The sequence below is a fragment of the Rhinatrema bivittatum genome, chromosome 2 (genome assembly GCF_901001135.1).
Source record: "Rhinatrema bivittatum chromosome 2, aRhiBiv1.1, whole genome shotgun sequence".
NCBI lineage: Eukaryota > Metazoa > Chordata > Amphibia > Gymnophiona > Rhinatrematidae > Rhinatrema > Rhinatrema bivittatum.
The window spans coordinates 90678577-90704978 of NC_042616.1; the positions used below are offsets into that span (position 1 = coordinate 90678577).

General features: G+C 42.5%; 1 protein-coding gene across 4 annotated transcripts in view; it reads left to right on the forward strand.

Annotated features, from left to right (window-relative positions):
* Positions 1 to 26402, forward strand: part of GALNT11 (polypeptide N-acetylgalactosaminyltransferase 11) — a 181631-nt gene that overhangs the window by 72809 nt on the left and 82420 nt on the right. For all 4 annotated transcript variants that reach the window (XM_029588437.1, XM_029588438.1, XM_029588440.1 and 1 more), the window contains 2 exons: positions 8461 to 8710; positions 19972 to 20089. In XM_029588437.1, the coding sequence (XP_029444297.1) occupies positions 8461 to 8710; positions 19972 to 20089 (368 nt within the window). The remainder of the gene's footprint in view (positions 1 to 8460; positions 8711 to 19971; positions 20090 to 26402) is intronic.

Genomic DNA, 26402 nt, shown 5'->3' on the forward strand with positions numbered 1-26402 from the left:
GTGCCATCCAAACCTCCAGGCGTTAGCCCTGACGGCGTGGATATTGAGCGCCTAGTTCTTCAGCCCATGGACCTCTCGGACAGTGTCTCCCAGGTGCTGGTGGCTTCTAGAAAGCCTTCCACCAGGAAGCCTTATAGTTTGAATGGGAGAAGATTCTCCACCTGGTGTGCGGGGCATGACTTGGATCCATTCACTTTCCTCCTTCCCAAGCTGTTAGACTACTTGTGGCACCTTTCCGAGGAGCCGATGCAATAATGTTTGCAGAAAGCAGGCGCTGACTTTTCAGCGACTGCTTTCTTAACACATGCATGGCGTCCACAAGGGGGGCACCATGCAATATGTAAATTAGGGGGTCGCGCTAGGAAGGAAGCGTTAGGGTAGCTTGCACAACCTTAGAGCCTCCTTGCTAAACCGACCTGCTGCGGCTGCCGGTTATGAAGACCGACGCCAGTAAATTTGGCGGCCGTTTTCATTACTGGCAGACAGGCAGGTTATGAAAACAGAGGCCGAGTTTACTGGCGTCTGTCTTCATAACTCGGCGCTCTGCCGAGTTATTTTATTTTTTTTTACTTTACAAAAGAAGTACAGAAAAGCAGTTTTTTTCTGCTTTTCTGTACTACTTTTACCTGCGTTCAGCTATTAATGCCTCCTCCAGGCAGGCATTAATAGCTGAGCGATAAATGTGCATCTGAGATGCACATTTATCTTTTTGCATGCTGAGTGAATGAGTAATAGGCTCATTCACATGCATTTGCATGTGATGAGCGCTATCTCATTCACTCCATGTCGGATGCACGTTAAATAGGTGCTAATCCCCCTATTGCATTAGAAGGTGGATTAGCGCCTATTTATCCCGCGTCCAATTGTGGGTTATACAGTGCGCTCGGCTGAGTGCACTGTATTGCATCATCCCCCGAGTTTGGGCTTCAAACCAGCTCAGTCAGGGTCCATCTTAGTGCTGATAGTGCATACCATCAGGGTGTCGCTAGCACATCCATATTGGTGCAGCCTTTAGTGGGTCTTTTTATGAGTGGACTGCTTTAATTGAAGCCCCCTCTTCGGCCTCCTGTTATGTCCTGGGACCCCAACGTTGTCCTGGTGTGGCTCATGCATTCTCCCTTCAAGCCATTGTGTTCCTGTGACCCGACGTTCCTCACCTGGAAAGTTATATTCCTAGTAGCGATTACTTTGGTTTGTAGAGTTAGTGAGCTTTAGGCCTTGGTTACGTACCCACCATATACAAGTTTTTTTTCATGATCGTGTGGTCTTGCATACGCATCCTAAGTTCCTACCTAAGGTGGTGACTGATTTCCACAATAGTCAGTCCATTGTTTTACCCACCTTCTTTCCCAGGCCTCATTCCTACCCAGGGGAACAAGCTCGTCATACTTTTGGACTGCAAGAGGGCGTTGGCTTTCTATTTAGAAACCATAGCCGGTCACAGGCAGTCCACGCAGCTCTTTGTGTCTTTCGATACCAATAGGCTGTGAGTGGTGGTGGATAAACAGACTTTATCCAACTGGCTGGCAGATTGCATCGCCTCTTCTATGTGCAGGAGGGCCTTCAGCTGACAGGCTGCATGGCGACGTCGGTGGCTCATCTGTGAGCGGTTTCTGTCATCAAAATTTGCCACGCAGCAATGTGGAGTTCCCTTCACAAGTTCGCGGCCCACTACTGCTTAGACATAGATGGTTGACAGGATAGTGTCTTTGGCCAGTCCGTCCTAAGCAATTTCTTCCAGACCTGAACCCAACTCTTACTGCCTAGAACCCCTGCTTGGAGCCAGGCAGTCCCACCACAGTTGTGCCCATTGGCACTTTGTTCGGTAACTGATGGTCTCACCTGCTACCGGGGACAGCCTGGAGCTTTGGTATTCACCTACATGTGAGGATAGCATCCTGCTTGTACTAGGAGAAAGTGCAGTTGCTTACCTGTAACAGATGTTCCCCTAGGACATTAGGATTTTAGTCCTCAGGAATCCCTTCTGCCACCCCGCGAAGTTGGGTTCTCCTTCCAGTTTTTTGTTTTATTTTTTTGCTCATATTTTTTATCTGTTACGAGACTGAAGGGAAACTTTGTGTGGATGCACGGATAGTGGCATGCTGGGCATACTCAGTGTGCTAGTCAAAGCTTCTAGTAACTTTGACAAAAGTTTTCCGTGCCGGGCTCCATCGGATGATGTCACCCATATGTGAGGACTAACATCCTGCTGTCCTAGGAGAACACCTGTTACAGGTAAGCAACTGCAATTTTCCCACTAGCCTCTTCCTCCATTTCCCCCATATCTCCATAATTAACCTTGAATAAGGCGACAAACTCCTAATGATCATTCACCTTCTCACACCTGGATTTTTAATGGAGGGTCCCCTGCCACCGAGTGTGCAATCCGTACCCATGCCTTAGTATTCACCTTCCCATGCCACTGCAACAAAGCACTCAACTGTGCAGCCACATAATACCACAGTAAATTAGGTATATTAATACCCCCTCTTAATTTCTCTTGGAAAAGAACTCTTTCTGACACTCGTGGAAGCCTATGGTGTCAGATGAATTGAAACAACTTATACTGCCAAATCTTTGAGTCCAGCTGGGACTCGAACTGGCAGTATCTGCAAGAAATAGCAATTTATCTTGGAAGAATGTTCATCTTGCAAATCGCCACTCTGCCTAACCATGAAAAATGCATTCTATCCTGCTTACCCAAATCCCTTTGTATCTTTTGCACCAAGGAGTTATAATTCCCAAAAAGCTCCTCTGTCTTTGGGCCTATTTTTACCCCAAGATATTTCACCCATCTCTTGGCCACTTTGAATGGGAGTGAATCACCAACTATCTTAAACCGCCCCTCAGGCATGAAACTGTTCAAAATCTCCGATTTATCTTCATTAACTTTTTATTCTGAGATTCCCCCAAATAGTCTCATTTCTCATAGTAGCTCCACAAGGAAAATTTCTGCTCAGTAACTGTAAATAGCAAATCATCAGCAAACAGCGAAATTTTGTAGTCCATCTCTCCCATATTAGTACGAATCTTTTCTGCAAAGGGTTCCAGAGATAATGCAAACAGGAGTGGAGACAATGGGCAGCCTTGCCTGGTTCCTCTCTTCACTCCAAAGGGGGCAGAGTATCCTCCGTTAACCTACATGAATGTAATAAGGTTATCATATAATCCATTCAATAAAGCCATGGTCTAAATACATTTTCTGCAATACCTGGAAGAGAAATGGCCAATAGACTCTCTTGAAGGCTTTCTCTGTATCAACCGTCAATAGAACTGCTGGCACACTCTCTCTCTCTCTCCCACTGCACTTTCCAAATTAATTCCAAGACCCTTCTGATGTTATCAGACACCAACCTCCCTGGCACGGATCAGGATGGATCAATAGAGAAGCCACTGTCCCATTTTGACCGCTAATATCTTAACTAAGATTTTTAGGCCTATATTAAGTAAGTAGATAGGTCTATAGGAGCCACAAAGGGTTGGGTCTCTATCCCCTTTTGCCAAAATAGTAATCCTGATAAATTCGCATAGGATCCACCACTGCACAGAGAATTAAACATGTTAAACAATGGCTGCTTCAGAATCGGCAGAAGTGTTTTGTAGAACTTAGCCATAAAATAATAAAGTACGGGTGCTTTACCCAGTTTCAGTTCCTTGATGGCCTGTCTCACGTCGAACTCTGTAATTTCCTTATTGAGTCCCTCTTCCTAACTTCCTCAGCCAGGATTGGAAGATTTACACCCACCAGATATTGTTCAATATCCTGCAATCCAATGTGTGTGTCAGAGCTATATAGATCCTCATAAAACTGAGAAAACCTATTGCTAATTTTCCTTGTGGAGAACAGAATTTTCCCCGACATGTCTCTAATTTTGGTGATATGGCTTTCTTTTAGCTGTCTGCCAGCACATGGGCCACCTTATTACCAAATTCAAAGTGGCAATATTTAAGCAAATCTAATTGGAAAGCTATTTTGGCCAAATCTAGTCCATGTAATTCCTTCCTAGCTTCCTTCAGCTTCTGCAGCCTATAAGGCATAGGAGTCCTCTTGTGGCTTAATTCAAGTTTAGCAGTCTTTTGCATAAGCAGATGCCTCTTCTCCCTTTCCTTTTTAAGGAATGAAGCCCGAGAAATCAACTTTCCCCTTATAACTACTTTCAGACATCCCAAAGTGCATTGGATGTTACCTCAGGTGTACTATTGGTAGCCAAATATTCCTTTATGTTCTCTGCTAAAGAATCAGTCAACTCTTAGTTTATTAAATGAACTGCTAGTATCTTACCCCTTCCTCTCTACAGTTTATTCTCATCATCATTCAGACTGGTGCATGGTCAGACCATGTGATGTTCCCCAAATCAGCTTATGTTATCTGTTCCAATAGTTCTTTATCTATTAGAAAATAGTCCAAATGGAAATATGATTTATGGGTATGAGGGGAAAAATGTAAAATTCAGAGCCGTTGGGTTTCTCAATCTCCATATATCCACCAGACCGTGGTCTGTCAGTAAATACTTGAGGGACTGCCTGTGGTTTTTTTTTGGTTTTTTTTGTGCCCCAAGTCTCCGAGCCTGAATTATCTAAGTAAGGGTATAGCATAATATTAGTCTCCTCCAACCATAAGGTGATCCTCCATCTACGACTCTAAATTGTTAGGATTAGCTTCTAAGAAGGGTCCTTGGTCACAGTTAGGAGCATATAAATTGAGCAATGTATACATCTGACCAGCTATACTGACCTTAACAAGGATGTACTTACCCCCAGTGTCCCTTAACACCACTTGCACATCTACTACAAGAGAATGAGAAAACAATATACCTACCCCGCAGAAATTATTATTTTTAGTAGCTGAAGAAACATATTGTTGTAGAAAGGATTTATGCCATAACTTCTCTTTGCGCTTAGACAAGAGCGTTTCCTGACAAAATAAATTAGCTTTGAGCATGGCCATATCTCAATAGAACAGTTTCCGTTTGACTGGGGAATTTAGGCCTTTAGTATTTACAGAAATCAATTTTAAGTCCCCCGATATTGTAGGATATACCACTACTGAATATCAATGGCTCTAATAATCACCCTTCAGCTGCATTGACCCGTAAGAGCCTCCATATAGGGACTATATATTAGAGAATATAGTCTACCCCCACCCACAGCCTGTCCACTGATTCTCTTCGTGGACCACCTCAACTTGAAGGAGAATAGATATCATGTCAGACAGCACCCTCCGTTCCTCCTCTTGCATCAAAGTATAAAGAAAATTACAAGAGATCAATAAGCCTGATCCTCTCCATCTGCATTATAGAGAACTCCCATCATAGCACAAGCTGAAAAAGAGAAAATGTTAATCAAGCATCATACAAGAAAAGAAGCTCAACATAAGACTACTTCGTCCCACACTGTTCAACTCAGAGCTTCTTTGGATGAAAACGCACCACCCAACTGGCGTTTCAACCACCTGCCACTTTTATTTACACGTTGCTATCTTGGTGGTTCTCCATGCAGATTATCACCTCCTTGCAATCTAGCTGTGGTCTCTGGTCATGAAGATACCAAGCCATCTACATACATTATATCTGCCGCTTCTTGAACAGTTTTCATGTAAGATGTCACACTGCTGATGGTAAAGCTCAGTCCAAATAGGAATTGCCATCTGTATTTTATATTATGAAGCTGCGCCAGTGATCTATGTACCCTCTCTAATTTAATCACAGGCGCCATTTCCAATCCTCCGTCCTGTGCTAGCACCTCAGAGCAGGTACTCGAGACCACTTGAAAACAGTCTTGAAATTTTGAGTCCTCTGGAACCCCTCAAAACCTTAGATTAGCCCAGCGAGATCTATTTTCTGTAACCTCCAGGCGTGCTGAAAGATCAGCGTTAGCCTGCAATAGCTCCTTCTGCGTTTCCTGACAGTAAAATAAGTTAGAGGCCTGTTCATCCAGGCGAGACTACAAGTCCTCCACCCTGCTTCCCAAGTCTGCTATATATCACCCCTCATCTCAGTTGTCATATCTCGAAGCTCTTTTTTTGAGCTCTGCCATATTGCTGCGGAGCTCGCGAAATCAGGTGCAAACTTCCGCTCGAGTGAGCCTGCCATCATCCATCGCATCCCTGTGATCACCGCCTACCTCTGACTGTCCTTGTTCCTGCACCATTTCTGCTTCAGGCCCGCGCTCGCGAATGAGAACTGCTTCAGATCCACCCGCTTCCTCGGCATCGCCATTCGCACCAGGCTCCCCCGTGTTCACTATGTGTTCTGTCTGGAGAGTGCATGAGAAGCCCGATGAAGGGGGATTATTGTATTCAGGAAGGAGCTTCAGGGTTAGGCAGCCATTCTGAGCAATGATGTCACGTCTTCCCTCCTTCAGATCTTTAATGATGTCTTTGGTATCACATTACACAATGACTTAAAAATATGAAGCCAAGAGCTGAAAACATCAGATATAAATGGTTATATCCATTTGGAATTTCTTTTACCATTTGTGGTCAGACGTTGCAGGCGTGCTTGGTGGAAGAGGCAGAGAATGTTTAACAAAACAAAGGCTTTGCAGTTAGATATAAAGGATGGGTAAGTGATTCCACGACATTAAGCAGCATGCTGGCAAAGAATTGGAAAAGGAGGAATGAGGTTGCAGAGAAATTCTGATGGAGACTTGCCAGCCATTGATCCAGGATCGTGATAATTAGTTCATGTGCCTTCATGATTGGTGGAAAAGACTTTGAAGCGGAAGATTGATTGTAATCACTGCTCGCTAATTGTTTGTACTGTTCATGTTCTGGGGCTCTTGTTTATGATTCTGGATTTTATCTGGGCTTAAACTTATTTTTATATCTGTTTATTTTATTTAACTTGAATAACCAGGTGGTTGTATTAATCAATAGACTGGCCATTTCTGCAGCCGTCATTCCTCTTGGGAAGTGTGATGGGAAGTTCACACATTCCTTTGTTGAAGGGGATGGGGATTCTTGTTGGAGCAAAAGGGAAGGAGGGTAGAGGGAAGGGTTTTTGGGTGGGAAGTGGGATGATAATATATATATTTTTTTTTCAATGATGGCTGATATTAATGTGGTTTCTTTAAACGTTAAGGGTCTCAATTCACCTAGGAAGAGACAATGTCCAATTGGGGAGGCATGAGCTAGGCATACTCCTATTTTTTTTTTTTTTTTGTGCAAGAGGCACACTTTCAGCAGAAGGATGAACACTTACTTAGAAGGAAATATTTTCCAAATATATTTTTGGCTTCCAATATAGTACACTGCAAATGTGGTGGTGTGGGCGTCTTGCTTTCTAATGACCTATGTATTGTAATTTTTTTATATTATAATGTATTTTGCATATAGTTTTGACATCTTATCTACAAAGTTGCTTTGTTATAATCTGCTTTGAGCATACACTTAAAAGTGAACTGTAAGTACAAAATAAGCAAGGAAAAGTGGGCCTTCCAGTGCTAAACAAAATTGTTTGCACTCTTTGTGAGGTTGAAAAAGAGGGTGTTATATTTGTTTTAGGCAGGCTTGTGTTGCTTGAGCTAGCTTCTGCTTCTCAAGGCCGGAGCTCATAAAGAGCGGAGAGGACAGGAGATCCCTACCTCCCTCATCTCTCTCTCCCCCATCACCATAGTTGAGGACCTAGGGGCAGATGTTCAGTACACCTAAATACGGTCCCAAATAGAATGTATGTATGTTTGTTTTTAAAACACATATCCTTTCTTTCAGATATTTTCTTTCCTTTGTAATCGGGACACAGAGGTGTTGAAAATATTGCAACAATGGGAGGGGGGGGGCAGGAATCATACTAAGGCATAGCGTGTACTCTGTATGTAATGTAAGAGCATTTCCAAGGCAATTCCTTGTCATGCTTTCCTCACCTTTTTAAAGTTTTTGAAATGACCCAAGTCATGTGACTTTTCTCCCTAAAATAGGATGCAGCTATTTTTTCCTCCAGCTCAATCCAGTTTTTCAAAAATGGAGATAAATGCCAATAAATTTCCAAGAAATATGTTTGGAAAATTAAAAAAAAGAAAAAAAAAGAAATAAATTATATATATATATATATATATATATATATATAATTTATTTCTTTTTTTTCTTTTTTTAATTTCAACTGGGTTATATATATATATATATATATATATATATATATATATATATATAACCCAGTTGAAAATTAAAAAAAAGAAAAAAAAGAAATAAATTATATATATATATATATATATATATATATATATATATATAATTTCTTTTTTTTTTTTTTTTAATTTTCAACTGGGTTATATATATATATATATATATATATATAAATTTTTTTTTTTTTTTTAATATATACACATACAAACTATGGTGGATTCTATCACCTCTAGGGCTGAGACTGAATTGTGAGTTTTAGTGACTGCTTTCTGTTTCCTTGCTGGTTGATAGCTTTTATGACACATCATATATCTCTTCTTATGTGTGTGTTCTCTTAGGAAAAGTTCTTGTGTTCCTGGACAGTCACTGTGAAGTAAATGAAATGTGGTTACAACCTCTACTGACTCCAATCAAAGAAGACCGCAAGACAGTGGTGTGCCCTGTGATTGATATCATCAGTGCTGACACGCTTATCTACAGCTCCTCTCCTATCGTACGGGGAGGGTTCAACTGGGGGCTGCATTTTAAGTGGGATCCTGTTCCTCTGTCGGAAATGGAAGGATCTGAAGGCGCCTCGTCTCCATTCAAGTAAGACTTTGGCATTGCATTCAAAGGGAATGGTAATCTATTCAGTTCAGGTTACAGGATGACAATGTAAATGTGTGGTGGGATAAAACTAAATATTGAAAGCCTTTGTACACATAATGTTTTGAGTTATGTGCACAAAAATTGAGATTTATTTTCTACTGTCAAATGCTTACATTTTGTGTGCAGAATTTACCTGTATGAAAAGGAGCATCAGTAGAGGTGTGCTGTATGTGCATGTTCAGTGCTCTCTGAGTAAAGTTACATGCACAAGTCTAGTCAGAAAAATCACAGTCCTAGCTGTACCCAGACACAGTTACATATGTGACTTTATCCATGTATTTTTAGCGGGAGACTTGTAAGTCTTGCTGAATATCCGGATAGATTTGCCATTTGCCGCATAACTGAATTGACCCCTTTGTACTTTAAATTTCACACGTAGTGTCATGAAGAAGGGTAGAAGAGACCGTGACAGGATAGGAGAGACTGAGAGGAAGGTAGAATAGAAGGAAAGATGATAAGAAAAAGGGAAGAGAGATTGTGTGAAGGACCGTGGAAGAGGAACTTAGGTATGGATAACATAAGAGGAGTGGTTAGGAGAGAAGGAAAGAGGAAAGACTATAATGAAGAGAGACAGAGCAAAATAAAGAAGAACCTGCAGAAGATAAAATGGAGATGAGGAAATATATGTAATGGAGTCAATAAAGGCAGGGGCGGCTCAAGGCAACCTGCTGCCTGAGGCAAGAAACAAGATGCTGCCCCCCCCCCCCCCCCCCGATACCCAAAAGGTATACATTAAAAAAAACAGTGCACAGCTGCAGCTACCTCACACACTCGCACACTCACACACACACCACACATTCACACACTCTCTCTAGCTAGAGAAGTGGTGCACCTAAAGAACAAGGACGTTTTTTTCATTTTCTTTCATTCATGTATCCCTAGATTACACAATTCACCAACAGAACTGAGCCAAAAATTCTCCAACACTAATTTTAAATTTTGTCTAAATAATCAAGAAGTGTAGAGCACACTCCTAGACTATACATACCTTGGCATGACATTAATTGTAACTGGCAACTTGGCTATAAGACATTACAAAAAAACCTCCTGAGGGCCCTATATACAATAAAGAAAGCCCTGGCCAGTTCTAGATACCCAGCAAATCTATTTTTTAAATTGTTTGATAGCATTGCATCAACAATTTTAGAAAATGGATACAAGATCTTATTCAGATGACATTTACACAAAAGATACCATGGGCATGGAAACAAATGGAGAATAAAAAGACCATAAAGCATAAATAGAAATGTGCAGATAAAAACTGAACTGGTGGCGTGTCTGGCGAAAGGAGCACCTTGAGAGCCCCGAGATTACCTTAAAAGCAGCCCAGCTGCTCAGCTGTTCCTGACTGCCTGCTTGCCAGCCCCGACGTCATCGGGAGGGGCCGAGGAGACGCAATAAGATCGGCGTCCAGCAGACAGTGAGTGCGTGTCTGGCGAAAGGAGCACCTTGAGAGCCCCGAGATTACCTTAAAAGCAGCCCAGCTGCTCAGCTGTTCCTGACTGCCTGCTTGCCAGCCCCGACGTCATCGGGAGGGGCCGAGGAGACACAATAAGATTGGCGTCCAGCAGACAGTGAGTGCGTGTCTGGCGAAAGGAGCACCTTGAGAGCCCCGAGATTACCTTAAAAGCAGCCCAGCTGCTCAGCTGTTCCTGACTGCCTGCTTGCCAGCCCCGACGTCATCGGGAGGGGCCGAGGAGACGCAATAAGATCGGCGTCCAGCAGACAGTGAGTGCGTGTCTGGCGAAAGGAGCACCTTGAGAGCCCCGAGATTACCTTAAAAGCAGCCCAGCTGCTCAGCTGTTCCTGACTGCCTGCTTGCCAGCCCCGACGTCATCGGGAGGGGCCGAGGAGACACAATAAGATTGGCGTCCAGCAGACAGTGAGTGCGTGTCTGGCGAAAGGAGCACCTTGAGAGCCCCGAGATTACCTTAAAAGCAGCCCAGCTGCTCAGCTGTTCCTGACTGCCTGCTTGCCAGCCCCGACGTCATCGGGAGGGGCCGAGGAGACGCAATAAGATCAGCGTCCCTTAGGCGCGCCGCCAAAGCCGCGCGCGCGGCTTTGCTCGGCTTAGCTCGGAGAGCGAGGATCGAGGTGGAACTCTGTCACCAGTCTTTGCCACAGAGGCAAGTACTATTGCATTGACATAAGGGATAACTAGATTGTTGGAAAGTTAAGACTGAACTGATAAGATGCCTCCCAAAAGAAAGGGGAAGATTAGGGTTTTTCCCTCACTACCCCCTCCATCGCCAATCCAGCAACAAATAGTTCATTTCTTATCTACTCCTGCTTCTCCAGCAGCTAAGGATACCGCTAACTTGGGCTTATTGGGAGAACAGTCCATGTTAAGGGAGGAAGCTTCGCTGAGTCCCAATCTAGATGTACCCCCAATGTGCAGGGCAGTGGATAGTTTCATGGGAGGGTCACAAGGAGGATCTATTACATCTGAGATAGGAACCCCGTCTAGGAGTGGAGAAGGTTTAACAGCGGAGGGAGGAATACAGACGGTAGTGGATGACCAGAATGAAACTCTCAAGCGCCCTGCGGTGGTCACACTGGAATTGCTTTGGGACATGATGGCTAAAATGTCAATGGATATAAAAGGACTAGAGAAAAAAGTTGATATAGCGACAGGGAATAATCAGCAGGAATTAATGCAAATCCGAGAAAGTGTAAAAAATTCTGAATTAAGAATAAAGGCCTTAGAAGATAAAGAAGAAAATAATTTACAATTTAAGTCAATAGTAGCAAAAGATAGAGATTACCTATCTAGAAGACTTGAATTATTTGAAAATAATAATAAGCGTTTGAATCTGCGCCTGATTAACTTCCCTAGGGTGGCTGGTCAGGTCCCGATGGAAACTTTAAGGTTATTTTTTATGGAAAGTCTATGTTTTCTAGAAAATGAGTTGCCTATCATTAGCTATTGCTATTTCCTACCAAAAAGAAATCCCAACTTGATTACAGAGGAGATGCCCTTCCAGGGCAATCTAACAAATTTCCTTGAGAGTACTGACAATCAGATAATTGATAGGGGATTACTACTAGTTGCATTTTCATCCTTGCTTGATTTAAATAAAGTTATGAAACGTTATTTTAGTAAATACCCTATTATGTATCACGAAAGTTGGGTAAAAATCTTTCCAGATTTATCCGTGTTAACACAAACTAGAAGAAGAGAGTTTCTGACCTTTAGACAGGAATTGCTGGCAATGGGATTTGCATTTACCCTTAGATATCCCTGTAAATGTATTGTTAAGAAAAACCAAGATGTTTATTTTCTTTATTCCTGAGCATCTTAAAGTTTTTGTTGAGCAAAAAAGAATAGCCATGTCTCCAAGCTTAATCCAGTAAAAAAGAAAAATATAGCAGGAATCCAATGCAAGTTTTGAATAAATCAATATTTCTTAAATTTGCTCCCTTAGTTTGCTATGCCTCTGGTTATATACAGATATTTAGAAATGTTATCCTTTGATTAGATCATAATTAGACCAATATATGTTATTTAAAACAAAGTTGGATTTATATTTATAATTTGAATTATTATGGTGTAATTATATACCTATTTTTGTTGTCTAATATTGAAAAATCAATAAAAACTTCAAATAGAAAACTGAACTGGAAACTGCAACAAGCCAGACAATGATGCAGTGCAACATTACCATTCTTCATAAACCATCAAACAGTAAAATCAAGAAATATGTCATCATGATAATAGTAAAACCATTCTAAATAAAAAATAAACATTTCAAAACATCTGATAAGAATATCCAATAATTTAAAAATGCTAGAAACTTCCCAAAACACCAATAAAATATTTCTAAACAGCAGAAACATCAAATAACATCCAATAATTAAAACTTAAAAAGATTAAAAAATCTCTCCATACCTGGGATCTTTTGATTTCCAGTCACACTGAGATTACCTTGGATTGGGGGATGCACAAACTTTATCCTCTCTCTGATACACACATGTTCATTCTCTCACACACACTACCTCTTCTCATACACATGCCTATACTCTCACATGCACTCCCTTTCTTTCACATACACAGGTTTTCACTCCCTCATACACATACAAATTACGTGTGTGTGTGTATCTGTGTAAGCCTATGGGGGTGTGTGTGCATGTGTGTGACAAGATAGGCTCTCACACACAATTGCACAGGCTAGCACATGCATACTCGCTTACATATGTTCATTCTCATACATAAGCACACAACGGCTCTCTCAGACTCACACACTTACAAATGCTCATTCTAACACACAGGTTCCCACGCTCGCTCACTCACACACACACACACACACACACACACACACACAGGCTCTTGCTCTCTTGCGCGCGTGCACACACACACTCTCTCACGCTCAAGGCCTCTCCATTTCTTTGGGCAGTGTTGGGATGGGATCTGTTGCGGCCCTGCTGGGGCTTTCTTCAGGCCATGAGTTGATTGGTGATGCTGGTGGCGCCCAGGGTGACTGCCCAGTTTGTCATAGCAACACTGTTCATTTACTAGTCACTATCAGTTCCTACCCCCAGACCAGTCTCTCACTCACACGTCAGTTTCACCCCCTTCCCCAGTCCAGTCTCTCTCTAACTCACCAATCACTGTCATTCCTTCCTCATACCAGTCTCTCTCTTTCTCTCTGTAATTCACTGTCAGTCATGCCTCTCCCCAGACAGTCTTTCTCTCTTTCACCAGACACTCTCCTTCCTCCAGACACTCTCTCTTCAGTTACTGTCACCACCTTCCCCAGACCAGTCTCTCTGTCTCTTTAGTCTGTCACTCTTTCCCTCAGACCAGTCTCTGCCTCTTTAATCTCTGTGACCCTCTCCCCTCAGACAAGTCTGTCTCTTCAGTCATTGTCAGCCCCTCCCCAGACCAGATTCTCTCTCTCTCTCTTCAGTCACCCTTTCCCATCAAGACCAGTGTTTCACTCTCTCTCTCTCTCTCTCTCTCTCTCTCTCTCTCCAGGAGGGGCAGGAGTTTGTCAAGGCAGTGCAGAACGAGCCTACCCCTCCCCCCAACTCCAGACCACTGTCTCTCTAATTGTGGGGAGGAGTCTGCATGTTCAGGAGATTCCAACAGGAGTATCACTGCAGGCAGCCCTGCTACTGCAGAATGCCTTTAACAGGTCTCCTGCTCTGCTCCCTGCTCCAGTCCTTGCCTGAAGCCTTCCTGGAACCTCAGCACACTCCGCTTTTTTTTTTTATTTATTACAGTAGAGTGAGTTCCTGTTTGGCTGCCTCCCTTCCTGCGGGCCTCTGAGTGCAAAGCAGCAGAGGTGGAAAAGGAACACAACTGAGGATCAGCTTTGCTTGCTGGCGGCTGCTTTTTTTATTTGCTTACTTTAATTTTCAATGACCCCCACCTGCAGAGGTCGGCAGGTGGCAGTGTCACAGTGGGAATCAAACAGGCCACAAAACAAAAAGCAGCTCTGCACAAGCCATACTGCTACCAGAGGGGACCTTGCTCATCCAGGTGCCAAAGCATGGGGAACAGAGGTGGCAGAAAATGGTGAGCCTGTATGGCACTGGCACCATGATGTAGGACTGCATCTTTTTTTTTTTCAGGTGTTTGCAGTTTGTGAGGCAGATGCCCCAGGGACATTTTTGAGTGGGGCTTTTTTTTTTTTTTGCCACCTCAAAATTCTGCAGCCTGAGGTGGCTGTCTTGCCCTGCCTCATTATAGAACCGCCCCTGAATAAAAGTAATTTAATTACTTTCATTACAGCTATTGAAGTTTGTACATATACAGGGGTTTTATACTTGTTAGTTGTGTTGATTTTAAGATTATTGCATTAAGGGTTAAATAAGTTTTAGGTGATATCTTTATACTGGACTAACTCAATACATCCGTGATGAACTTTCAAGAGTTATTCATTCTTCAGCTTAGTGAGCAACTTATCACAGATATATTAAGTTAGTCCAATAACAAGATATAATCTACAACTTGTTTGTTCCTTAATTCTGTGTATCCAGCTAAATTAATATGGCAGCCACAATTCTTTGTTCAAGATTATGGCAACTATTCTAAAAGTTATGGGGCGGATTTTAAATGCCCTGCGCGCCGGCGCGCCTATTTTGCATAGGCTGCCGGCGCATGCAGAGCCCTGGGACGCACGTAAGTCCCGGGGCTTCGTAAAAGGGGCGTGTCGGGGGGCGTTGCGGAATGAGGCGGCGTTTCGGGGGCAGGCCCGGGGGCGTGGCGCCGGCCCGGGGGCGTGGTCGAGGCCTCCGGACCAGTCCCCAGGTTGGCTGATGGCGTGCCAGCAGTCCGCTGGCGCGCGCAGATTTACGTCTGCTTTCAGCAGGAGGATTCTAATCTAAATTTGTACCTGAAGCAATGGAGGATGGGAGTGACTTGCGCAAGGTCACAGTGGGATTTGAACCCTGGGTTCCCTGGTTTGCAGCCTGCTGGTTCTAATCACTATGCTATTCCTTTACTATCACAAGTAAAGTGGCCAAGGCAATGGGGCTGGATCAGATAGGTCCCAGGATAGTAGGGAGTTCACAGAGTTTCTAGAAGCTGCACTGCCCGCTCTGGTCAATAATTCTTTGGAGACAGGAGTAGGTCAGAAGACTGAAGGAAGACAGGCAGACATTCTCCCTGTTCGTAAAAATAGAAAATGGTAACTCTGATTAGTTTTAGTACTCACTCCTATATTATTAATCAATGGTGTTGCCACTGAGGGAATGGATAGTGGAATATTGTGATTCCAGACTGCTACAGGATCCAAGTTGGCCTAGTTTTACCCAGGAAAGATCATGTCAAACAAATTGGATAATTTCTTTGACTGAACGACTAAAGAATTAGATTGGAGCAATCAATGTATATGGTATAGTTTGATTCCAGCAAAATGTTTGACAATGGTCCATGCGGGAGACTCATAAATAAGCTAAGCAGCCAAGGAGTAGATCAGGAGATGATAAATTGGGTTAAAAAGTGGTTGAATGATGGTAGACATTAAATTTGGTTTTTGCCAAGGAAAGGATTATGTTAAAAAATGTTATAACTGATATTTTAGAGATTGGTAGGAAAAGTTTGCCTTTGCAGGTTATAGATTTGTAGCAGCATGAATACTCCAGATGGTGTAAAAAAAATAAGGAATGATCTAGAAGGCTCAGGGAAGTGATCGAGAGTCTGTAAACTAAAATTTAATGTAAAAAAAAAAAGTAGCATTATATATTTGCAGTGCAGACATCAGAGAGCAGTATTTGGTGGAAGGTGAGGTAGTGATGTGCACCAGATAGCTGCAATATCTTTAGTCAGTTCATTTTATTTTTATTTTTTGTATGAGTTGACCAGGTTATGGACTTATTAATGATATAAATTGCTTAAAACTGCAGTAGAAACAATAATTCTTGTGAATAAATGAAAGAAAAAATGATGGAGGATAAAATATGGATATGCATCAAATAGTTGAGATATCTTTAGTTGGTCATATCCAGTGATGATCTTATAGCGGCAAAACAGTGCAGGGAGGCAGTGGCAAGAGGTGGAAGATTGGTAGAATACATAGGAAGAGGTAACACCAGGAAAAAAAAAAAAGGTGTTAATACTCTAAATTGGAGTCTTGCTAATGAGTTTTACATCATTGTTTCCAGTTCCGGAGATTGCATTTTTAAAAGGTTATAGACAAATAAGAGGCAGTCAGAGACGGACTTGAGGACTTAAATATATATGCAGTATAGCTGAGGAGCAAAGGGGGGATATGGTAGAGACTTTAAATATCCCAAAGTTTATAAGCAGTGTACAAGAAACAACCATTGTTCAGTGGTTAAGGAAGTTCTACAAGGGACCATGATATGAAGCTAATAGGGAGTAGGCTTGGAAGTAACATAAGAAAATATTTCTTCCTATAAAGCAACAGACTTCACTTTTTTTTTTTTTTTAAAGTGGGGGCCATTTTGTATCAATGGAGCTGGAGCAGAGCCAGGTTGGGGGAGGGGTCACTTCTAATGTTGTGACTGGGGGAAAGGGAGTCCTCCAGTGTCAGTCTTTCAAACCTCTTCCCTCACCATAGCGGCAGCCTCTCAACCCCTGCCATCCCCTCAGAGCAGAAGCGAGTCAGGGAAGGGGGTTTCCTTTCCAATGTCGTGGCCAGCTAGGGGGGAGTCCCTCTTTGATGTCACAGCTAGTCTGTTCCCCCCTTACAGTGATGCAGCATAACTCCCCCCCCTGTCTTTCTCTCCTGGTGCCCAGCACCCCCGTTCTCTTCCTTGCCCTTCCCAACACTGATGGTGTCTTTCACCAGCCCCTCAGAATTTCTCTTGCACTATTTATTTTATTTTTATTTTTTGTCTTTCGCTCTCTCTGATGCTCATTTTTTTCTCCATGTAACCAGGTGAAAAAAATGTTTTTATTTACCTTCAGGCCAATGCAATACCATGCACTGGCCCTAGCGCGTGGCTCAACATACGATTGGACGCACGGTTTGTAAGTGTGTCCATAACCCTTGATGCAAAACAGGGGTTAGCCCGTCCAAAATGCGCATCCAATCGAATGAGTAGGTAATAGCGTTCATCTCATGTAAACTCATGTTGATGAGGCTATTATCTATTTCCCCCTGACTAAAAAAAAAAAAAAATGACGAGTGCCTGATGCACACTTTTTAACCCACAAAAATTAATGCCTGCCTGGAGCAGGCGTTAATTCTTGAGCAGCCCAAAAAAATTACAGAAAAGCAGAAAATACTGCTTTTCTGTTCCCTTTTTCAGTTCCTCTGACTTAATTTCGGAGAAACTGAAATAAGAAAGTTTAAAAAAAAAAAAAAAAAAAAGTGTGCCAGCTGTCAGGTTGGGAAAAGGGACACTCAATTTTATGAGCGACCGTTTTCCTAACCAGTGCACAGCCACGGGTTAGTTTTCCTAACCTGACTGCCACCTCTCCTGGGCACCCACTGCCGAAGAGGTGCTAGGGGTGCACAATTTCCCCTAGCACCTCCTTTTTATTGCAGCACCTGATTTAAATATTATACAAAACTCATGGTACTCAGGAAACTAAAACCACTACTAACACTAACTGATTTCAGAACAATACTTCAAGCACTAGTGTTCTCCAGCATGGACTACTGTAATGCCCTTTTTACTAGGACTCCCGAATTCAACATTAAGACCACTTCAAATACTTCAAAACACAGCAGCTAGAATACTAACTGGAAAAAGGAGGAGGGACCATATAACCGAAACCCTGGCAGAATTACATTGGCTACCCATAGAACACAGAATTAAATACAAAGCCTTATGTACCATACATAAACTAATACATGATGAAAAATCGGACTGGCTAAACACAGCATTACGAATGCACGTCCCACACAGAAACCTTCGATCGGCAAATAAAGCACTCTTAACCATTCCCTCAGTAAAAACAGCGAGACTAACTCAAGTGAGAGAAAGGGCCTTATCTTTAGCAGGCCCCACACTTTGGAACACAATGCCTCTAGAGATCAGATTGCAAAGAGATCTCAAAACCTTTAAGAAAAGTTTAAAAACATGGCTTTTTAAACAAGCATTTTATAAAGGGACTGGAGAATGAAAATATACAGGAATAGGCAGAAGAACACCAGCACACACAGCACTATTCTAAGAATGTACATTTTAATAATCTATGAACTCTACCTCGTAATAGATGTAATTGTAAACACTATAAATATGATTTTTATCCGTGAACTGTACCTTACAGGTACACTTGGTCATGACCTACTTCACTAAACAATTGATTGACTAACGATTTATTGTAACTGAACCTTTTGTGGCACCTGTTAGAATGTACTATAGTACGCATCCACCTATTTTAATTTATGTGCCTACATGTAAACCGTTGCGATAGTTTATAACTTAGCGACGGTATAGAAAATAATTTAAATAAATAAAATAAATAAATTATATCGGGTGCCCTGGAGAGGTGGATCGGCGCACGTTAAGGGAGTGGGTGCTCGATCATGAGCACCTGTTTAATGCTCGCTATTATTGCATCGGCCTGCTTGGTTTGGTAGAGATGAGGTTGTTTGAGAGTGGTGATATCCTCAGAGAAGGCTGTGGAGATGAAGATGGGTGGAGTCTGCCCTGAAGATTTTTTTTGTTCTTTCTCTGCTGAAGCCTTCGTAACTGTTAGGACCCACTGCAGGAACAGAGGCAGGATTGGGCTGACAGAGTAGAGGTAGGAGTTGCTCCCTTCAGCTCCTGCTGCTATTGGTGAAAGGAAGGAGGTGGATTGAGTCATTGGGAGTGCTACTGAAAGATTTGCCCACATTTGTGCTGCTGTGCTGGGGAAGCTCCAGGAGGCATGGCATTGACTTGAGTGGCTGTTGTGAATCCAGAAGTGAAGGCCGGGTCTAGTGCTGCTGAGGTGTCTATCCCCCAACAGAGGTAGTCATCAAGGGTCACCTCCAGAAGAGTGAAAAGGGAGCTGCAGGGACGCTACACCAGGGGGTCTACAGGAGGCACCACTGATCCATGGGCAATATCCTGAAAAACACTGATTATATAAGTGAAGTGGTAGAGGCCAAAACAGTAATAGAATTCAAGGAAGAATTGGATACGCACAAAGGCTCCTTGGATACACGGAAGTGAGGATAAAACCTGATATCTGGCAGGCTGTGTGATATTGCATCAGGAAAAGGCAGACTTGATGAGTCTTCTGGTCCTTCTCTTTCCATTCTCTGTGCACAGGGACTTTTGCGCTGCTGAAAAGCTCAGAGTGACTTATGTGTGTCAAACATGCTGTGAGAGAAGATTTCAGTCTGGTAATATGCATTATGAAATTCTAAGAATTTCTCTAAAATGGTTGCTGATAGTTCTACCCTGTATCGATTTTGCTAGCATAATGGTACAGGTTGCATCTAACCAATATAAAATGACTTCCTAAGAGAGAAATACATTTATAACTGCAATAAAGCACTCTGAGGGTATGTTGTTGTGGGATTAATGCTTGGATGGTTGTAAGCACTTGATCTCATGTCTTATAACGCATCCATATCATGCCAGTATCCAGTGTTTTATAAGTGACTGACTGCTATGAGTTTGCAGAAACTACTGCATTATTACAGAGATTAGCTAATAAAATGAGTAATCTATTTTGTTAGGGATTTTGGGCTATTAATGTGTCTTAAGTTTACATTGTAGCTTTGTCTTGAAAGCAGTGTTTAATAATATTCAGACAGAATAATAATGCAGTGAGTATTTTTTCTTTCTAGGTCACCAACGATGGCAGGAGGTTTGTTTGCGATGGATAAAGACTATTTTAATGAACTTGGTCAATATGATGCTGGCATGGACATCTGGGGTGGAGAAAACTTGGAAATATCATTTCGGGTAAATCTGATTTGAAATGTTCGTTGTGTTTTAGCTGCTGTATAGTATATTATGTCTGAGAAATCAAGCATTCATTTTATATATTGGCTTTATTAAAGACACAAAAGCACCTTATAGCCACATTGACCAGGAAAATAGAGGCCCCGCGCCCTTTGCAGTAGAGGAGGACCAGAAGCACGCACCATTAGGCGCGCGAATCTCAAACCCTTCCATTAACTGAGTGAAGATTAATTTATAGGTGGTTAAAGAGGATTGGTAAGTATAGTTTTCAGAAATTTTTGAGCTTAGAAAAGTTTGGTGAAAGGTGAAATTCAGGGATATATTCTTTAGAGTTTGTGAGTGTCTGAGGTAATAAGCAAGCCAGAGATAGTTAATTCTAGTGTCTGTCTTTCCCACCCACTCAACCCTTGATTTTTAGGCATGAGACACTTTCTGATTAAAAATCAATCAGGGTCTTATCTAAATCATACTATTAAACCAGCCTTTATTGAAAGTTTAATCATCCCCTTGTAGGACACCGGCTGATTAATTAGTAAATTCACCTGTAAATTTAAAGTACTCTCATTCCAACTCCCTTAGTATCCTAAACTTAACTAGGAACTCAATAAAAATAAGATGAAGGCAGCAGTCCGGCAGCAAGAAGGGGGATTTCCAGTCTTTTGCATTGAGTGTCACATGTATGATTTTTTACCCGCCGGTGAGAGAATGTATGTGTGCACTCGGTGCAAAGAGCTCCTGGCTCTCAGGGAATGAGTCCGATCTCTGGAGGCTAGAGTAGCAGACTTGGAGGAGCTGAGGCAGACAGAGAGGTACATTGATGAGACCTTCAAGGACATAGTAGCCAAGTCCCAAATCCAGTCTGGCAGTCCCAGTGCTGCCTTGGATCAGAAAGGTCTCCCAGTAGGAGAACATCACCCTGGTGTAGCAGGAAGTGATCCTGTAGCAAGGACCTGCTCTCCAGGTGATGTATTGTCCTCTCGCACTGAGGGCAAGTCTCCCAGGGCTACTGCCCAGGAGGGAAGGGTTAGGCCGGCCATCATAGTTGGTGATTCGATTATCAGAAATGTAAATAGCAGGGTGGCTGGTGGATGTGAGGACCGCCTGTTAACTTGCCCGCCTGGTGCGAAGGTGGCAGACCTCATGTGTCACCTAGATAGGATTATAGACAGTGCTGGGGAGGAGCCGGCTGTCGTGGTACATGTGGGCACCAACGACATAGGAAAATGTGGGAGAGAGGTTCTGGAAGCCAAATTTAGGATTTTAGGTAGGAAGCTGAAATCCAGAACCTCTAGGGTGGCATTCTCTGAAATGCTTCCTGTTCCACGTGCAAGTCCCCAGAGGCAGGCAGAGCTCCAGAGTTTCAATGCGTGGATGAGACGATGGTGCAGGGAAGAGGGATTCAGCTTTATTAGGAACCGGGGAAACTTTTGGGGAAAGGGGAGACTTTTCTGAAAGGATGGGTTCCACCTTAACCAGAGTGGAACCAAGCTGCTGGCACTAACTTTTTTAAAAGGGAGATAGAGCAGCTTTTAAACTAGAACAAGGGGGGGAAGCCGACAGTCACTCAGCAGTGCATGGTTCGGAGAAATGTATCCTTGAAGGATACTAATGAAACAGGAGAGTTAGGGCATCTCAACAGAGAGGTTCCATTAAAAGCAAAAGGTCCATGTGCCTATATGTAAAAAATCATCGAAGCTAATGATTTCCGAATTATCCCTAACAACTGAAAAGCAGGTTGTTAATACAAACAAAAAACACACTTTGAAATGTCTGTATGCCAATGCCAGAAGTCTAAGAAGTAAGATGGGAGAGTTAGAGTGTATAGCAACAAATGATGAGATTGTCATAATCGGCATCACAGAGACTTGGTGGAAGGAGGATAACCAATGGGACAGTGCTATATCAGGGTACAAATTATATTGCAATGATAGGGAGGATCAACTTGGTTGGGGTGTGGCACTTTATGTCTGGGAGCGTATAGAGTCCAACAGGATAAAGATCATACAAGAGACTAAATGCTCAGTAGAATCTATATGGGTAGAAATTCCATGTGCTTTGGGTAAGAGTATAGTGATAGGAGTATACTACCGTCCACCTGGACAAAATGGTCAGACAGATGATGAAATGCTTAGAGAAATCAAGGAAGCTAACCAATTTGGCAGTGCAATAATAATGGGAGATTTCAATTATCCCAATATTGACTGGGTAAATGTAACATCAGGACTTGCTAGAGACATAAAGTTCCTGGATGTAATAAATGACTGCTTCAGGGAGCAATTGGTTCAGGAACCAACAAGAGAGGGAGCTATTTTAGATTTACTTCTTAGTGGAACACAGGATTTGGTGAGAGAGGTAAAAGTGGTGGGGCCACTTGGCAACAGTGATCATAACATGATCAAATTTAAACTAATATCTGGAAGGGGGACAATAAGTAAATCTGCAGCTCTAACACTAAACTTTCAAAAGGGAAACTTTGATAAAATGAGGAAAATAGTTAGAAAAAAAACTGAAAGGTGCAGCTGCAAAGGTTAAGTGTTCAACAGGCATGGACATTGTTTAAAAATACAATCTTAGAGGCGTAGTCCATATGTATTTCACACATTAAGAAAGGTGGAAGGAAAGCAAAACGATTACCGTCATGGTTAAAAGGTGAGGTGAACGAGGCTATTTTAGCCAAAAAAAATCCTTCAAAAATTGGAAGAAGGATCCATCTGAAGAAAATAGGATAAAACATAAGCATTGTCAAGTTAAGTGTAAAACATTGATAAGAGAGGCGAAGAGAGAATTTGAATTGAAGTTGGCCATAGAGGCAAAAACTCATAATAAAAACTTTTTAAAATATATCCGAAGCAAGAAACCTGTGAGGGAGTCGGTTGGACCATTAGATGACTGAGGGGTTAAAGGGGCTCTTAGGGAAGATAAGGCCATTGCAGAAAGACTAAATGAATTCTTTGCTTCCGTGTTTATTAATGAGGATGTTGGGGAGATACCAGTTCCGGAGATAGTTTTCAGGGGTAATGAGTCAGACGAACTGAACGAAATCACTGTGAATGTGGAAGATGTAGTAGGCCAGATCGACAAACTAAAGAGTAGCAAATCATCTGGACCAGATGGTATGCATCCTAGGGTACTGAAGGAACTAAAAAATGAAATTTCTGATCTATTAGTTAAAATTTGTAACCTATCATTAAAATCATCCATTGTACCTGAAGACTGGAGGGTGGCCAATGTAACCCCAATATTTAAAAAAGGCTCCGGGGCGATCCGGGTAATTATAGACCAGTGAGCCTGACTTCAGTGCCAGGAAAAATAGTGGAAACTATTCTCAAGATCAAAATCGTAGAGCATATAGAAATACATGGTTTAATGGAACACAGTCAACATTGATTTACCCAAGGGAAGTCTTGCCTAACAAATCTGCTTCATTTTTTTGAAGGGGTTAATAAACATGTGGATAAAGGTGAACCGGTAGATATAGTGTATTTGGATTTTGAGAAAGCGTTTGACAAAGTCCCTCATGAGAGGCTTCTAAGAAAACTAAAAAGTCATGGGATAGGAGGCGATGTCCTTTCGTGGATTACAAACTGGTTAAAAGACAGGAAACAGAGAGTAGGATTAAATGGTCAATTTTCTCAGTGGAAAAGGGTAAACAGTGGAGTGCCTCAGGGATCTGTACTTGGACCAGTGCTTTTCAATATATATATAAATGATCTGGAAAGGAATACGATGAGTGAGGTTATCAAATTTGCGGATGATACAAAATTATTCAGAGTAGTTAAATCACAAGCGGATTGTGATACATATCAGAAGGACCTTGCAAGACTGGAAGATTGGGCATCCAAATGGCAGATGAAATGTAATGTGGAAAGTGCAAGGTGTTGCATATAGGGAAAAATAACCCTTGCTGTAGTTACACGATGTTAGGTTCCATATTAGGAGCTACCACCCAGGAAAAAGATCTAGGCATCATAGTGGATAATACTTTCAAATCGTTGGCTCAGTGTGCTGCAGCAGTCAAAAAAGCAAACAGAATGTTAGGAATTATTAGGAAGGGAATGGTTAATAAAACGGAAAATGTCATAATGCCTCTATATTATATATAGCGCGCCTGGTGCGCGAACAAAAGTATGCGCTCTCGCAAATTTATAAAATCTACCCCACAGGCTCTTATTCATACATACACATGATCTCTCACACACAAAGGATCTCAATCATACACACATACTCTTTCACACAAACAGGTTTTCATTCACAAACTTACACATACAGGTTCCCAGTCGTAAACTTACATTCATGCGCTCTCTCTCACAGGCAGGCTCTCAATCACACACATACTCTGTTTCACATATACAGGCTCTCAATCCTTCACATACATACATGCTATCTCACACACACACACACACACAGGATCTCAAATCACATGCTTGCTTGCTCATTCTCTCTCTCTCCCTCCCTCCCCGGAACTAGCAGCAGCAGCCTCCTCCCAACCCTAACATCCTTCATTTTCAGCCCTCGCGGAGCAAGGAGTCCCATCGGCCGTGGGGGTTGACGTTCTTCTTCATTTTTCTCTGAGCCGCGCTGCTCATTCCTCTGGCCGTGCCTCTCTTCTGGTCTTCGGGCCGATGCTGACTACACTAGCATGGTCTCTTCTTCCCGCGCACGCACCCGCTGCTCACCACTTCCGCTTCCGGGAAAGGGGGGGGGGGGCGGGAAGAAGAGACCATGCCGGTGCTGCTGACTCCAGCTGTTCTGCTGCGTTCCGCCCGGGCTGACAGCATTTTAAGTCCGGGCGGAGGAGGACCAGGGAGCAGCTGGGTCAGCGGGGGACCGGGAAGTGTGATGACACACCTGCGTGTTCTTGGCGACACACCGGTTGAGAACCACTGGTTTAGAGGATGAAATTCTTCTAAGTATGAAAGAAGAGGGATCTGAGGAGATCATATCTGATTATCTTCAGGTGGCCTAAAGATGGATAAACCAATGGTAAAGTCAAAAGAATGCATGAGTGCATAGGAGGAAGAATGGTCAGCAGAAAAAGGAGGTGGAATTGGTCCACCGGGTGACTACTAAAATGGTCTGTGTTCTTCATTAGAAAACTTATATAGACAGACTTGTAGATCTAAACATGTATACCCTAGACTGAGGGAAGGCAAGATAGAAGAGATATGCTAGAGACTTTTAAATATTTCCAAGCTATCAATACACAAGAGACAGAGGCCCTGGAACGAGAGGTCATGGAATGAGGATGAAAAAGAATAGACTCACGAGTAATCTAAGGAAATAATTTTTTTTTTTACAGAGAGGATAGTGGATGCATCGAATAGCCTCCAGTGGAGGTGATGGGGCCTAGGACAGTATCTGAATTAAAGCATGGGATAAGCACAGATCTCTGAGGAAGTGGTAGGGGTTGTAAAGCTGAATAGTTGTGGATAGGAAGACTTGATAGGTCATATGGTCTTTTTCTGCCATCACTTTTCTGTGTGATGTGATATAGTTAAACCTCTACCCTTTTCTCTGAGACTCTTCTTTTCATGCTCCTGTCAGTCATGGTGGCCCTTCTTTTCTACTGTCTTCTTCTCATGTCAGTGCTTCTCTTTCTCTTCCACGCTCATCCTTCCTGGTGCCAACAGTTCTCCTCCAGCATACCCTACTTCATTGTTGACATGCCTCCTCACTATGGTGGTATATTTTATGTTCCTGAAAATGGTATACCTTTAGAACCCTAAAATATAAAATATACCTGTTGTGAGCACTTTTACTACTTGTTTTTAGGGTTACAGAGAGAGACAATGAGTTCAAGAAAGGATGGGAGCAGGACTATAAGCAATGTAAGGTATACATAGCCGGGAGGAGCCTGTCTGCTCCCCCTCCCCTTCCTTCTTGGGGGATACTGGCTGAGCTACAGAAATGTGCCACTTATTGCCTTACATGCAGTACAAAAAGCCACAGATTTCAACCCTTACCGCTCAACATCAATCCTCAGGATCTGGAAAGATCTTGATTCAACTAACTAAAGCGAGGGAGGATCTCCTCCGTCTGGAGTCTGCATCTATGAATCATCAGCTATTACTGACAAAACAGGTGTATTTTGAGAGGAGCAACAAGGCGGGGAAACATCTTGCCAGTCAATTGAAGAAGGCCCAATACCATAATCTTATAGCTAAAATTAAAAATGACCAAGATGTCATGCTTACCAATAACACTGAAATCCGTAACCGTTTTCTTGATTTTTACACAAACCTTTATAGTGCCAATCTCACAGGCAGAGGTTGATGACTACTTAGAAAGGGTCCCCTTACCCAGCTTACCGGAG